This window comes from Scyliorhinus torazame, chromosome 12 (assembly GCF_047496885.1).
Source record: "Scyliorhinus torazame isolate Kashiwa2021f chromosome 12, sScyTor2.1, whole genome shotgun sequence".
Classification (NCBI taxonomy): domain Eukaryota; kingdom Metazoa; phylum Chordata; class Chondrichthyes; order Carcharhiniformes; family Scyliorhinidae; genus Scyliorhinus; species Scyliorhinus torazame.
Genome location: NC_092718.1, coordinates 23,798,513 through 23,815,339, shown reverse-complemented (window position 1 = coordinate 23,815,339; position 16,827 = coordinate 23,798,513). Strand labels below are relative to the sequence as shown.

The window sequence follows — 16,827 nt, the reverse complement described above, 5'->3', positions numbered from 1 at the left end:
CTCTCATCCAGGCAAGTAGAGAGTATTCTATTAAACTCTTCTCTTGTGCCTTGTAGATGGTGGACAGGCGTTGGGGAAGTCAGGAGGTGAGTTACTCGCCATGGGAGTCCCAGCCTTTGACCTGCCCTGATAGACACAGTATAAATGTGGCTAGTCCAGTTCAGTTTCTGATCAATAGTAACCTCCAGGATGTTGATTGTGGGGGATTCAGCGATGGTAGTGCCATTGAATGTCAAGGGGTGATGGTTAGATCCTCTCTTGTAGGCGATGGTCATTGTCTGGCACTTGTGTGGCGTGAATGTAACCTACCACTTGTCAGCCCAAGCCTGGATATTGTCCAGGTCTTGCTGCATTTGGACACGGACTGCTTCATTATCTCAGGAGTCAAGAGTGGTGCTGAACATTGTGCAGTGATCCGTAAACATCCCCACTTCTGACCTTAGGGTGGAAGCAGCTGAAGATGGTTGGGCTCTCAGACACTACCCTGAGAGACTCCTGCAGTGATGTGACATTGAGATGATTGTCCTCCAACCACCACAACTATCTTCCTTTGTGCCGGGTATGACTCCAACCAGTGGAGAGTTTCCCCCTTCATTCCCATTGACTCCAGTTTAGCTCGGGCTCTTGATGCCATATTCGATCAAATGCTGCCTTGATGTCCAGGGCAGTCACTCTCACCTCACATCTGGCATTCAGCTCTTTTGTCCATGTTTGAACCAAGGTTGCAATTAGGCCAGGAGCTGAGTTACCCTGGCAGATCCCAAGCTGAGCGTCCGTGAGCAGGTTATTGCTGAGTAAGTGCCACTTGATAGCACAGTTGGATTTTAGAAAGGCGTTTGACAAGTCCCTCATGGCAGATTGGTCAAGAAAGTGAAAGCCCATGGGATACAAGGCAATGTGGCAAACTGGATAAAAAGTTGGCTTCGTAACAAGAAGCAAAGGGTAAAGGTCGATGGCTGCCTTTGCAATTGGAAAGTTGTTTCAAGTGGTGTTCCACAGGGCTCGGTGTTGGGACCCTTACTGTTTGTGTTATATTAACGATTTGGATGTGAATGTGGGGAGCATGATTGGAAAATTTGCAGATGCCACAAAGATTGGCCAAATGGTGGAAAGTGTAGAGGATAGCTATAATCTGCAAAACGATATAAATGGATTGGTGGAACAGGCACTAAATGGAATTTAACAGAGATGTGCGACGTCATGCATTTAGGGAGGTCAAACAGTTATAGGGAGTACACAATAAATGGGAATATGCTAAGAGGGGTAGATGAAGTGAGAGATCTTGGTGTACAGGTATGCAGGTCCCTAAAGGCAGCAGTTCAAGTAGAAAAGGTTGTTAAGAAAGCATTTGCAATGCTCGCCTTCATTGGCAGAGGAATAGAATATAAAAGTAAGGATATAATGTTGGAATTGTATAAAATACTGGTGAGGCCACAACTGGAATATTGTGTGCTGTTCTGGTCACCACATTACAGGACGGACATTATTACTCTGGAGAGAGTGCAGAGGAGGTTTACAGGAATGTTGCCAGGGCTGGAAAAGGGTGGCTCCGAGGAGAGATTGGATAGGTTGGGGTTATTTTCCTTGGAATAAAAAAGGCTGAGGGGTGACTTAACTGAGGTGTACAAAATTATGAGGGGAAGAGATAGAGTAGTCAGGATAAAATTGTTTCCCTTGGTGGAGAATTCTAGAACCAGGGGATATAGATTCAAGATAAGTGGCAGAAGGTGTAGAGGGGACATGGGGAAAAACGTTTTTATTCAGAGGGTCGTGGGAATCTAGAATTCGCTGCTCGAGTTGGTGGTGGAAGCAGAGACTCTAAACTCTTTTTAAAGGTACCTGGACTTGTACCTTAAGTGCGCTAAGGTACAGGGCTATGGATCGTGTGCTGGAAGGTGGGATTAGAAAGGGCACCTGCGTGTCCTCGGGCTGGCATGGTCAAGATGGGCCGAATGGTCTCCTTCTCTGCTGTGACTTTTCTATGATTCTAATAACATAGCCACTGTAGACTGCATTGCCACTGTGTTTGCAACAATAATAGCTTGCATTTAAGTAGTGCCTCTAATGCAGCAAAATGCCTCAAGTTAATCACAGCAGTGTTGCCGAATAAAGGAAGCCTTTTTGGGAGTTACTCTTCAGATGGTCAAGTATTTCACCTGTTCCAATCCCAGTTGATGTTACAACTGGAGGGAAAATCCCAGAATGGAAACCTGTCTGAAGTTACTTTTCCTTATGAAACAAGGAAGCACAGAGTCACAAGACTGCTAATTAATTTCAACAACAAGAATTTTTTTTTTATTAAAGAGGAAAATATCGGATTATAATACAACACTCCTTAACCCCCCCCCCCTTTAGTTTAATAATTACACACAGGTTTTAGGGTTAACGCAGATTACAAAGTACATCTTAAACTACAATGGTTTCATTAATACACAAGATGACTCACACTCCTCTCTGAACGTAAGTAAATGTCTGTGGATTTCTCCTCAAAATCCACCCAGATGATCTTCATACCGTGAGCCACCTTGTCTCACCAAACTCAGGCTTCCACATGAGTGATTTCAAATTCAGCTTTCAAACGTCACACAAATCTTCTTTTAAACCATGCTTTCCCTCCTCTGCTTCCATCAAGGTTTTGCTTTCAGGTTTTATACCTCTCCCTTCAGGCTTACATGCAAACTCTGAGGTCCAGCCACCGATTCCCACAATTATTTCAAGTAATGTCTCCAAAACTGTAGTAATTTCTCACAATCCATAGCGCTACTACAGACATCTTTCTAGCCTCTCACGATCCAATGCCTTTAGTGACTAATAATCCGTCCTGGTTCCCGGTTTCTTCTGTTCCATTAACTCCAGACTTCTTGGAAGCTTTTCTTCAGTTCTCTAGTTTCCTTAACTAGCCGAACTTTAGACTTCCAGCATCAGTTCTCTTAACCATTACTGCATTGTATGGCTTTTCTTCTAGCAATGCTGGGAGAGATCTTCCTTTTTTAGCCTTCTAAAACCAACTGCTTCTAGCAGGGCTATGAGAGCAGACTCTTTCTCACTACCTATCTCCAGCTCCAATCAAATTAGTTAAATTAAAACTTAAATGCTTCTCTACCTTACAGGGCCCCAGTTGCTAAACAACCACTGTGGGTTTATCTACTCTTCACACCATAGCACTCTCTAAGCACAATAGAATGATAGAATTGAAATCAACCCCACTCTCAAGCTCTTAAGACCCTCAAGCACGTTACCTTGTGTAATCACAATCTCCCCTTCAGTGTGTGTGTCTGTATAAGACTGCGAGCGGGTGTGGCTACATATATATTATCTGGTGTTTAGCTCACTTGGCTTGACAGCAAGTTCGTAATACAGAGCAAGGCCAGCAGTGCAGGTTTAATTCCCGTACTGGCTGAGATTATTCATGAAGGCCCTGCCTTCTTAACTTGACCCTTGCCTGAGGTGTGGTGATCCTCAGGTTAAATCACCACCAGTCAGCTCTCCCTCTCAAAGGGGAAAGCAGCCTATGGTCATCTGGGACTATGGCGACTTTACCTTGCCTATCTTCTGGTGTTGAATAAAAACATTTTTCTTTCTTTTAAAACTTATTGTCAGTTACAGTACTCAGGGTTGAAACACTTTTTAATACAGGCTGTCTTTTGTTAGTCAAGGGATGGAAAAAGCTGGAACCACCCATATTATTTCTCCCCTATCTGAAATCGGCGATTCTTGCTAGAATATTATGGGAATAGGCAGGTAGATAGAGTCAGAATACAGATCAGCCATTGAAGGGGTCGAATGGCCTACGTCTGTCTGATCCTGTCTTGTTTTCTGTTACAGAGTTTAAGACAAAGGCCAGAACTGCAGAGACACAATGGCAGAGATTGTAAGTTTGCAAATAAATCAATTTTATATTTTTGCATCTCTCATAACATCAATAGACAATGCGATGTAATGTGCGGCAGGAGATTTGCATCTGCGGCTTCCCACCTCTCACCACAATGGTCACACCCGATTCATTGCCAATCAGTAAAATAGTGAGAGACTTTTAGTCTGGACTTTCACGGTGACTATGGCCAAGGTGCAATGGGTTGGGTGGCCTTTATATGTGCTGTATGCTTCTGAGTCAAGCAGCGATTTCAAACCCCTCCCAGTCACCACACACCACCTCAGCAGGGATTGGGGTTAAATTGGAAGTCTGCAAAAATGTGAATGCTCCTCCCCGAAAAGGTTCCCAGACATCTTTTACTCTGATATGAGCTGTACGAACAATTTGGATCTCACTGGGGATGTTTAAGACAGTATTTGATCGAACTGGCATCATCAGCTCTCCTCAATTACAAAATCTCTCAATGGCCAGGGTATAGAGAACGCATCCCGACTTTTCACAAATTATTTAATGGGACATATATAAGCTTCACTTCATTGGTGCCCATTCTGAAACCACTGCTGCCCATGTGGTAGGTACACTCACCACAATGCTAGCAGACGAGTGAGATATTTCCAAGTTAAGGTAATGAGTGATTTGATGGTATTCCCATGCATCTGCTGCCCTTCACCTTCTGCCTAGGTAGAGGTTGTGAGTTTGGAAAATGCTGTTGAAGGAGGCTTGATGAGTTGCAATCTGATACAGACACACCAGCCTATAACAAAATAATTCAACTCCCTATCCAGATCAGGTATCAATCAGAGATTTCCACACCGTTACTGATCTGTTAACATCATAAGCCAGGTCAGGTGAGAATACAAAGTTATAATTCACGGAAGTACCATGATTGGTTTCCTCAGTGACTCAGCTGGTTAAGGGAGTGAGAAGCTGAATCAGAGAGACTAAGAAGTTCTAAATGTTGATCGCCACTTTGGAGTGAAGGTATTGATGTGTTGGGTGTTCTGGATCACATACAGGTTACCAACACTTGAAGTAGTGCAACACTATTTTATTGAAAGGTTAACTATTTAAACATACTTGAACTGTGGGTTAATACGATACCAGCTTTAACGAAAGACCTTTGCCTTGTCCTAACCAGTTGATGCACTCAGCACATGGTGAATGTCTTTGTTGCAGGTTGTGAGCTCTGTGCTCCTAGCTAGCTGCTACTTGAATGAGCGGGAACTCTGATGCCCCCTGTCTTTATAGTGCGTGTGCTCTCACTGATGATTAGCTGCGGTGTTGTGTATGTTGATTGGTCCCACTGTGTGTCCATCAGTGTGTGTCTGCACCATGATATACTGGTGTATATTATGACAGGCACAACTGATGTCTTCCGTGTCCCTGGGATCCAAGATGGGACCAAGAGAGGTCCATAAGACCATAAGATACAGGAGCAGAATTTGGCCATTCAGCCCCTCGGGTTTGCTCTGTCATTCAATCATGGCTGATATTTTTCTCATCCCCAATCTCCTGCCTCCTCTCCGTAACCCCTGATCCCCTTATTAACCAAGAACCTATCTATCTCTGTCTTAAAGACACTCAGTGATTTGGCCTCCACAGCCTTCTGCGGCAAAGAGTTCCACAGATTCACCACACTCTGGCTGAAGAAGTTTCCCCTCATCTTATTATTAAAGGATCGTCCCTTCAGTCTGAGGCTGTGCCCTCGGGTTCTAGTCTCTCCTAGTAGTCGAAACATCTTCTCCATGATCACTCCATCCAGGCCTCTCAGTATTCTGTAAGTTTCAATAAGAATCCCCCCCCTCAATCCTCTGAACTCCATCGAGTCAATGTTGGTTGAAAATTGGAAAAGGTTTTGACAGAGTGGATACAGAGAAAATGTTTCCCCTTGTGGGGAAGAACATAAATATAAGTCATCAGTATAAGATATTCATCCAAAAATCCAATAGGGAGTTCAGAAACAAACTTCTTTACCCAAAGAGATGTCTCCCATTCAAGATAGAGGTGAGGAGGAATTCCTACTCTCAGAGGTGGGTCATTGAATTTATTCAGAGCTGAGTTGGACAGATTTTTACTTGACAAGGGAGTCAAGGAGACAGGCAGGAAAGTGAAGTTAAGGGACAGCAGATTAACCATAATCTTATTGACTGGTGGTGCAGGCTTGTGGGACCTAAGGGCCCACTCCTGCTCTGATCTGTTATATTCTTGTGTGGAGCTTGCTACCACAGGGAATGGCTGAAATGAATAATGTAGGTGCATTTAAGGGGAAGCTAGACAGGCATATGATGGAGAAAGAGAATAGAATCACAGAATTTACAGTGCTGAAGGAGGCCATTCGGCCCATCGAGTCTGCACCGGCCCTTGGAAAGAGAACCCTACTCAAGCCCATGCCTCCACCCTATCCCCGTAACCCAGTAGAGGGTTACGATAATAGATTTAGATGAGAAAAGATGGGGCGGCACATATTACACGAGACATGTGGCATAGAAACAGGCTGTTCGGACCAATAAATCCGTGCCTAAGTTCATTCTCCACTCAAGCCTCCTCCCATAGAATCTCTACAGTGCAGCACCAGGGACCCGGGTTCAATTCCGGCCTCAGGTGACTGTGTGTGGAGTTTGCACTTTCTCCCCGTGTGTGCGTGGGTTTCCTCCGGGTGCTCTGGCTTACTCCCAGAGTCCAAAGATGTGCAGGTTAGGTGGATTGGCCATGCTAAATTGCCCCATAGTGCCCAACAAAGGTTAGGGGGGTTACGGGGTAGGGTCAGGGTGTGGGCCTAGGGAGGATACTCTTTCCAAGGATTGGTGGAAACTCGTTGGGCCGAATGGCCCCCTTCTGCACTGTAGCGATTCCATGGGAGGATGCTTGAGTGGAGAATGAACTTAGGCATGGATTTATTGGGCCGAACGGCCTGTTTCTATGCCATATGTCTCGTGTAATATGTAATAACCCAACAAAGAGTCAATATGTCCAGGTAGGGTGGAGGAAGGAGGGAAAGAAGAGAAAATGGGTGAGAAAATTGTATTTGATAAATGTGAACATATGTGCCAGAGTTATGTGGCCTCATGCATTTGGTGACTTTGTTTTAGCCGCTTATAATTTTACGACTAAACTGTCTAAGGTGTTATAAACATGGCGTTCCGTTCTTCAGCAGACAGGAACGTTCCGGATGGTTTCTGAGGAGGAGCAGGCTCTCCGCAACAAGCTTGAGCACCTTACCACAAAGGATCATGGGCCCGTGTTCGGCAAATGTGAGACACTGCCTCCCCACACACAGCAGAAGGTCAGTGAGGATGTCTTCCTGCGATTTCAGGACAAGGTCACAACGAGCAATGATCCTGAGAAGGGAGGCCAGTGTACAAAGCTCTCTGGGTTATTGATGAAGTCACACATAGGCACTCGTACATTTAGCTAGACAGCTGAAGGCACGATTGCAAATGCTGGGCTGAGGAAAGTGGGGTGTGCATTAGAGGAGTGCATAAGAATTGGAGGAGTGCAGAGATCTCAGAGAGTTGTCATGTTGTGGGAGGTTAGAGGGATAAGGAGAGAGAGACATGGCCGTATAAGGATTTGAACACGGGGATGAGGATTTTAAAAGCAATGCATTGGTTGACTATGTGCCAAAGTATGTCAGCACGCATCGGGTGACAGCAGAATAGATGCGGGCTGTGATTTATTGGGGCCCAAAGGAGAGGCTAGTGTTGCTCTTATTAGCCTTAGTTTATTTAGTTCTAATTACGTCACCTTTGCTCACGAGTCGCCAGGTATCTTTCTGATACCGCCACGTGGTTCAAGCTCGAGTTATGATTAATAAGTCAGCACACCGCTTAGTAAGATTGAAATCAACGGTCATTTATTATATACAACAAGTAATGCTTACACAATAATGCTATTCTCTATATAGAAACCTATCACTACTGGCCAATACTTAGCTTTAGGAAGGGCCCACCAGTTCAGGGAAACGAAAGGCTTATCCAATCGGATCTGGCCCGCGGGATTCAAAAGGCTGATACAGGTCGATGGCCAGGGGTCTCTATCGGGTAGCGATCGCTGGAGTCAAGCTTACGGTTGCTGGTCGATGTTCTTGCGAAGGTCGCGAGCAGGTGAAGATGAGAGAGAGAGAGATCTGAACTTGGCCCCGTACTTTATAGGGCCCAGGGGCTTCCCGCCTCTCGGGGCGGCCCTTGACCCTGAGTCCCAAGTGATTGGACTTGTTCCCAATCACTGGGTTCGATACGTCCAATAAGGTGGCGATTCCTTGATCGGGGGGTGGTCGTTCACCTGTCTTTGTTTCGGCCACTGCAGGCGCCGACAGGTCTGGCCCGGCATTCAATTGCTAATATGTTGCAATTGTTCCCGGGGATAACCGATTAAACTGTAGATGTCTGGGTTGATGTGCTGCTAATGGTCTTGAGTATCGCTCTGGGCCGACTTCCCCAGAGCCGAATATGCTATTCTGTCTGCAGCTGTCCGTTTGTGTCCTGTTGCCTGCTTTTCCCATCAGCCTTTTCGGTGAACCATTTTAAATCGGGTTTTGGCCAAATTAATAGGGAATCAGCCATTTTAGGTGGCTACACTCGGTAGGCTGAATAATCACAGGGAGACTGTGCATCTCATTCCTGCTGGCAGGAAAACTGACCCTCATGAAGTCAGCGACAAGAATGGGCAAGGAATCGGTCCACCTCCTATTTAGGCTCATTATCAAACAACCTAATGGTCATTTAAGTCATGACTTAAAGGTCATTGGATTATTCCCTGTGGCTGCATGGGTTTCCTCCGGGTGCTCCGGTTTCCTCCCAGAGCCACAAGAGTTGGGTGAGATCCTGAATGAATATTTCTCATCGGTATTCACGGTGGAGAAAGGCATGGATGTTAGGAAACTAAGGGAAATAAATAGTGATGTCTTGAGAAGTGTGCATATTACAGAGGAGGAGGTGCTGGAAGTCTTAAAGCGCATCAAGGTAGATAAATCCCCGGGAGCTGATGAAATGTATCCCAGGATGTTGTGGGAGGCTAGGGAGGAAATTGCGGGTCCCCTAACAGAGATATTTGAATCATCGGCAGCCACAGATGAGGTGCCTGAAGATGGGAGAGTAGCGAATGTTGTGCCCTTGTTTAAGAAGGGCAGCAGGGAAAAGCCTGGGAACTACAGACCGGTGAGCCTAACGTCTGTAGTAGGTAAGTTGCTCGAAGGTATTCTGAGAGACAGGATCTACAAGCATTTAGAGAGGCAAGGACTGATTCGGGGCAGTCAGCATGGCTTTGTGCGTGGAAAATCATGTCTCACAAATTTGATTGAGTTTTTTGAGGGGGTGACCAAGAAGGTAGTTGAGGGCAGTGCAGTAGACGTTGTCTACATGGACTTTAGCAAAGCCTTTGACAAGGTAGCGCATGGTAGGTTGTTGCAGAAGGTTAAAGCTCACGGGATCCAGGGTGAGGTTGCCAATTGGATTCAAAATTGGCTGGACGACAGAAGACAGAGGGTGGTTGTAGAGGGTTGTTTTTCAAACTGGAGGCCTGTGACCAGTGGTGTGCCTCAGGGATCGGTGCTGGGTCCACTGTTATTTGTGATTTCTATTAATGATTTGGATGAGAATTTAGGAGGCATGGTTAGTACGTTTGCAGATGACACCAAGATTGGTGGCACAGTGGATAGTGAAGAAGGTTATCTAGGATTGCAATGGGATCTTGATCAATTAGGCCAGTGGGCCGACGAATGGCAGATGGAGTTTAATTTAGATAAATGTGAGGTAATGCATTTTGGCAGATCGAATCAGGCCAGGGCCTACTCAGTTAATGGTGTGGCGTTGGGGAGAGTTATAGAACAAAGAGATCTAGGAGTACAGGTTCATAGCTCCTTGAAGGTGGAGTCGCAGGTGGACAGGGTGGTGAAGAAGGCATTCGGCATGCTTGGTTTCATTGGTCAGAACATTGAATACAGGAGTTGGGACGTCTTGTTGAAGTTGTACAGGACATTGGTACGGCCACACTTGGAATACTGTGTGCAGTTCTGGTCACCCTATTATAGGAAGGATATTATTAAACTAGAAAGAGTGCAGAAAAGATTTACTAGGATGTTGCCGGGACTTGATGGTTTGAGTTATAAGGAGAGGCTGGATAGACTGGGACTTTTTTCCCTGGAGCGTAGGAGGCTTAGGGGTGATCTTATAGAGGTCTATAAAATAATGAGGGGCATAGATAAGGTAGATAGCCAACATCTTTTCCCAAAGGTAGGGGAGTCTAAAACTAGAGGGCATAGGTTTAAGGTGAGAGGGGAGAGATTCAGAAGGGCCCAGAGGGGCAATTTCTTCACTCAGAGGGTAGTGAGTGTCTGGAATGTGCTGCCAGAGGTAGTAGTAGAGGCGGGTACAATTGTGTCTTTTAAAAAGCATTTAGATAGTTACATGGGTAAGATGGGTATAGAGGGTTATGGGCCAAGTGCGGGCAACTGGGACTAGCTTAATGGTAAAAACTGGGCGGCATGGACTGGTTGGGCCGAAGGGCCTGTTTCCATGCTGTAAACGTCTATGATTCTATGATTCTATGAAGTCCCGAAAGACGTGCTTGTTAGGTGAATTGGACATTCTGAATTCTCCCTCTGTGTACCCGAACAGGCGCCGGAATGTGGCGACTAGGGGATTTTCTCAGTAACTTCATTGCAGTGTTAATGTAAGCCCACTTGTGACAATAAAGGTTATTATTATTATTATTATTATTATTAATAATCTGGATTCCCATACCTCTTGAAGACTGCACAACAAACTCTGTCAATTCAGAGATGGATCCTTCAAGGTGGATCCCTCTTCAAAGGCAAGGAGATCCCCGATCTGAGTCACCCACCACCACTGCCCCCCCAATTCCCCTCGCGCCCCCACCTCACGCTTGCATCTGACCCTCCTCTCTTCCTTGCTGCTGACCTCCTTCATACCACACACCTCTCTTCAGGGATCCCACAATGATCCCTGATAAAGGCCTTGTTGATTCCCAAATTTCTTTCTCCGTCAGTCTGGCCTCAATAAAAGTTGAGATGGATTTGCACGTAAAAAGAAGTTATTTATTTAGCTTGCAAGCTTAATTCATCTTACAGAAACATAAGAGACATCCAGCCTCTTAAGCTCCAGAAAACGACTGACCAAAGAGACAAAGGGATCTCTGTAAAATCAATTCAAATGGTATCAAGTTTCACATACTCGACGGACATAGGTCAGCCTATGTCCCTCCTGACCTGTTTGATCTATTCTGATTGGCTCACTTCCAATCCCTTTCTCTGGCCCCTATCAATGCAGCATCACTCTCATAGACACACCTCTTCCTGCTTTTTCCATGCGGTCTCAAACCCCTTTGTCCCTAACTGCCAGAATCAAAGTGGCTTATTTCTACATTACATTAACTAGTATCTCTAAAGTAACTATTTTATATCACATTCGTCAGCCTCACCATATTACCGGCAGAAGCGACCTCTTCTGGAGACTGTCTATAATGTAGAGCTGCTGTACAGTTGGATTTCTAGGGAAAGGAGGTTGTGGTGAGGGCCTTAATATTCTAAATGTTTCCAACTGAGTCATCAGCTCGAGATTTGATAGCATCAAGATTATAAACTCCTCATCTAAAAGTAGCACAACATTAGGCATCACGGTGGCGCAGTGGTTAGCACTGCTGCCTCACGGCGCCTAGGTCCCAAGTTCAATCCCCGCCATGGGTCACTGTCCATGTGGAGTTTGCACATTCTCCCCGTGGCTGCGGGGTCTCATCCCCACAACCCAAAGATGTGCAGTGTAGGTGGATTGACCACGCTAAATTGTTTCTTAATTGGAAAAAACTAATTGGATACTTTAAATTTATTTTTTAAAAGTCGCACAACATTACATGGGAAGCAGCAGGGGGATATGGTGGCATTGTGGTAATGTCACTAGATTAGTGGTCCAGGGTAATACCCTGGGGACATGAGTTCAAATCAAATCTCTTACTGGTGGAATTGAAATTCAATTAATAAATCTCGGATGTTAAAAAAAATCCTAACCCGTGAAACTGTCACCGATTGTTGCAAAAACCCATTTGGTTTGTTAATGTCATTTAGGAAGGGAAATCTGCTGTCCTTACCTGGTCTGGCCTACTTGTGACTCCAGACCCACAGCGATGTAGTTGACTATTAACTACCCTCTGAAATGGCCTAGTAAATGCCAAGCCACTCAGTTTAAGGGCAATTAGGTGGGTAACAAATGTTTGCCGAGCTACCATGACCAGGTCCCAGCAAAGACTTTAAAGGAAGTTATTAAAATATAGCAAATATACTGTGGTAGTCACCACTGATGAATTATACTGTATATATATGGGTTTTACGGTAAGGCCCTTGTACTACAGGTACGGGGGTAGATCCCTGCCTGCTGGCTCCGCCCAGGAGGCGGAGTATAAATGTGTGTGCTCTCCGTACAGCAGCCATTTCGTCAGCTGCTGGAGGAGGACACACATCTCTGTGTAATAAAGCCTCGATTATGTTCTACTCTCATCTCGTTGTAATTGATAGCGCATCATATACAACCTATTTTGAGAACACATTTAATGCCCCAGAGACACTTCTTTTGTTTGTTATATCAGTCAAAGATCTATATTAACATTTTGGAATGTTCTGCAACTTTTACTAAACTTTGTCAGCCCACGTTGACCTGCTCCTTAATTTTAACCATGTTGTGACCTTGCTTCAGATGCCCTCTGAAGGCAAACAAAATAAAGTGCACCTGCATTGGGATTTGTCCAAGTCTTCTGAAGGAATAACAGCTATTGAATTTCAAAGGCCCGGTCAGAAAATGAATATGTTATGAGCTGCAGAAACTGGCAAACAGTACTGCCTATTGTCTGGTACAGAACAGACACAGATATTAACATGCACATTGACACAGCACATCTTTCCAAGGGCCAGTGCAGACTCGATGGGCCGAATGGCCTCCTTCTGCACTGTAAATTCTATGATACATCCAGATGTACAAACATGTGCATATACACAAAAACAGCTTGTATGATTATATGCACTGCACAGACATAGAAATATGAATTCCTCCAGGTAACTTTGCCCAACAAATCCTCCACTGGATTCATTTTTTAAACATTTGGAAAATAATACTGCTGTGAAATTTAGTCATGATTTAAGCTCCTGGTTTGTTCTATTTTATTAATAAGGAAGGAATCCCATGGAACAACAGGCCTCTGACTGTCCAGCTTGTTTCACTTATTTGAAGTTCCTGGTTTTCCTCGCTGCTTCTAAAACATATTTAAAATTTGGTCAGGTTTCTTCAGATGTGAGGGTGGAATGGATTTTATATAATCCCTTTCGATGGTCAGGCTCAATTTCGGAGATTGTGGCTACATTACTGGGAAGCAACAGAATGAACTCTGGATGACTCGAATGGCCCCAGTTCAATGTAATTCTCTCAAGGCTTGTCTCATGTAGAATTATTGTAATTCAGCGCATCAGTAATCTCTGGCTGCTCTCACAGTCTAGATCTGGATGGATCCCAGATTGGCTGCAGACTTCTATGGATTTATTTTGTTTCAGCAATCGTGGGGGAGGGCTGCAACCATTTACCTAGTTGCTTGTGGTCCACCCTATAGTCCCAAACGCGAGTTCAAAAGGCACCAAGACCTTCAAAGTAGAAATCTGAAAAATGTATCTTCCACTTACGAGGCAGTACACAGTGAGGAAGCCGTTTCTTGTCAAATCTACACAGATAATTGCCCTTTAACAGGACTATCTTTATTATCCTTTGAAATGGGAGTCACACATTATGTCAGGACAAGAGGGAGACAGGACAAGAATAGCCAGGATTAGAGCTTCATTTACCATCTGGTTTGTTTAAGTGTCATGGAGCAGGCTATCTGAGTGCTGTTTGACATGATGAAAGGTTCAAAGTTTAACCAAGTAATTTTAATGGACGGAATCATGTATAATGATCATCTTCCTTTCTGGGATCTTACGAGTAATCAGAGCAGATATTTAAGCCTGCTGCAGCAGTCATGTCATACGTTTAGTTCTGCAAGTGGTGGGAAGCTGCAAACAGTAAGTGCAGGAGTGTCTCGAGGCAAGTATTTTGCATTCACCCCACCCCCACCCAGCCCTCCCAGAAACCCCCCCAACCCCACCCCACACATCTTCACCCCACCACCTCCCCCACACACCTTCACCCCACTCCTCTACCCACACACCCGCAAGCACCCCTCCCCACACACCCCCGGCCCCACCCCACACACCTTAACCCCCACCCCCTCCCCCACACACCCGCATGCACCCACCCCCACACACAATTACCCACTCCCTCTCCCCACACACCCGCACGCACCCCTCCCCACATACCCCCGGCCCCACCCCACACACCTTAACCCCCACCCCCTCCCCCACACACCCGCATGCACCCACCCCCACACACAATTACCCACTCCCTCTCCCCACACACCCGCACGCACCCCTCCCCACATACCCCCGGCCCCACCCCCACACACAATTACCCACTCCCTCTCCCCACACACCCGCACGCACCCCTCCCCACCCCCCCTCCCACTCCCCACACACACCCCCGCCCACTTCCCACACCCGCCCGCCCACTCCTCACACACACCCCCGGCCCCACCCCACACACCTTCACCCCCAACCCCTCCCCCACACACCCGCATGCACCCACCCCCACACACAATTACCCACTCCCTCTCCCCACACACCCGCAAGCACCCCTCCCCACACACCCCCGGCCCCACCCCACACACCTTCACCCCCACCCCCTCCCCCACACACCCGCATGCACCCACCCCCACACACAATTACCCACTCCCTCTCCCCACACACCCGCACGCACCCCTCCCCACCCCCCCTCCCACTCCCCACACACCCCCCCGCCCACTTCCCACACCCGCCCGCCCACTCCCCACACACACACCCCCGCCCACTCCCCACACACACACCCCCCCGCCCACTCCCTCCCCACCCGCCCCACTCCCCACACACACCCCCGCCCACTTCCCACCCACCCCGCCCACTCCCCACACACACACCCCCGCCCACTCCCCACACACACACCCCCACCCACTCCCCACACACCCCCCCCGGCCCCACCCCACACACCTTCACCCCCACCCCCTCCCCCACACACCCGCATGCACCCCTCCCCACATACCCCTGGCCCCACCCCCACACACAATTACCCACTCCCTTCCCCACACACCCGCACGCACCCCTCCCCACACCCCCTGCCCACTTCCCACCCCCCCGCCCACTTACCACACACACACCCCCGCCCACTCCCCACACACACACCCACACCCCCACCCCCACCCACTCCCCACACCCCCCCCGGCCCCACCCCACACACCTTCACCCCCACCCCCTCCCCCACACACCTGCATGCACCCCTCCCCACATACCCCTGGCCCCACCCCCACACACAATTACCCACTCCCTTCCCCACACACCCGCACGCACCCCTCCCCACACCCCCTGCCCACTTCCCACCCCCCCCGCCCACTTCCCACACACACACCCTCGCCCACTTCCTACACACACAGTCCCGCCCACTCCCTACAAACACAGCCCCGCCCACTCCCCCGCCCACTCCCCCCTTCCACTCCCCACACACCCCCCTGCCCACTTTCATCCCCCCTCCCACTCCCCACACCCCCCCTGCCCACTTCCCACCCCCCCGCCCACTCCCCACACACACCCCCGCCCACTCCCCACACACACACACCCACCCACTCCCCACACACACCCCCGCCCACTCCCCCCACACACACCCCTGCCCACTCCCCACACACGCTCCCCCGCCCACTCCCCACACACACACCCCGCCCACTCCCTTCACACACACCTCCGCCCACTCCCCACACACACACCCCCGCCCACTCCCTTCACACACACCACCGCCCACTCCCCCCACACACACCCCCGCCCACTCCCCACACACACTCCCCCGCCCACTCCCCACACACACACCCCGCCCACTCCCCACGCACACCCCCACCCATTCCCCACACACACACCCCCGCCCACTCCCCACACACACACCCACCCACTCCCCAGACACCCCCCCCCACCCATTCCCCACACACACACCCCCGCCCACTCCCCACACACACACCCACCCACTCCCCAGACACCCCCCCCGCCCACTCCCCACACACACACCCACCCACTCCCCACACACACACCCCCACCCACTCCCCACACACACACCCCAGCCCACTCCCTACACACACCCCCGCCCACTCGCCACACACACACACCCCCACCCACTCCCCACACACCCCCCCGCCCACTCCCCACACACTCACCCCCGCCCTCTCCCCACACACACACCCCCGCCCACTCCCCACACACGCACACCCAACCTCTCCCCACACACACACCCCCGCCCACTTCCCACACCCCCCCGCCCACTCCCCACACACCCCCCCCGCCCACTCCTCACACACACACCCGCCCACTCCCCACACACACACTCCCACCCACTCCCCACACACCTGCGTCCCCATGCCCCCACCCCATCCCTCACATACCCTCCCTCACACACGCACCCCTGCCCTGTCCCCTCCCACCACACACCCACCCCCCTGCCCCACCCTCACCCCCTCCCCCACACACCCACTCAATTCACCCCCTACACACACCCGCACCATCAGGGCAGTTCTGATTGAGTACTGACCCAACATAACAAGCACTTTGAATCCAATCAGTATTGCTTTGAAAACGGATTCTAGGACTCGACCTGTCTGGTACCTGTGCTTTGTCAATAACGTTAAAAAGGAATGACATTCGTTTTTTTAAAGTCTTGGAGTTTTAAAATTATTTTCTCCCTTCTTTTAAAAGTCTTGAACCATTCCTAAATATTGGTCACTGGGCAAGTGGTCTGTTTGGAGGCAAAATCCGGCACTGTTCTGAATTGGTCATTCGGAAATGCACAAGAATGAGACAG

General features: G+C 48.6%; 2 protein-coding genes across 6 annotated transcripts in view; one reads left to right on the top strand and one right to left on the bottom strand.

Moving 5' to 3' along the window:
• The window catches only part of LOC140387435 (monoacylglycerol lipase ABHD2-like), a 187,346-nt gene that overhangs the window by 16,711 nt on the left and 153,808 nt on the right, over positions 1–16,827 (bottom strand). The gene's annotated exons all lie outside the window — the stretch shown is intronic.
• The window catches only part of LOC140387436 (retinaldehyde-binding protein 1-like), a 62,497-nt gene that overhangs the window by 20,828 nt on the left and 24,842 nt on the right, over positions 1–16,827 (top strand). For 2 of the 5 annotated variants that reach the window (XM_072470544.1, XM_072470543.1), the window contains exons 2-3: positions 3,826–3,871; positions 7,029–7,157. In XM_072470544.1, coding sequence (XP_072326645.1) covers positions 3,860–3,871; positions 7,029–7,157 — 141 coding nt within the window. In that variant the 5' untranslated portion in view covers positions 3,826–3,859. Of the gene's footprint in view, positions 1–67; positions 87–3,825; positions 3,872–7,025; positions 7,158–16,827 lie in introns of those variants that run through there. The other 3 variants (XM_072470541.1, XM_072470540.1, XM_072470542.1) reach the window with 2 other exon arrangements.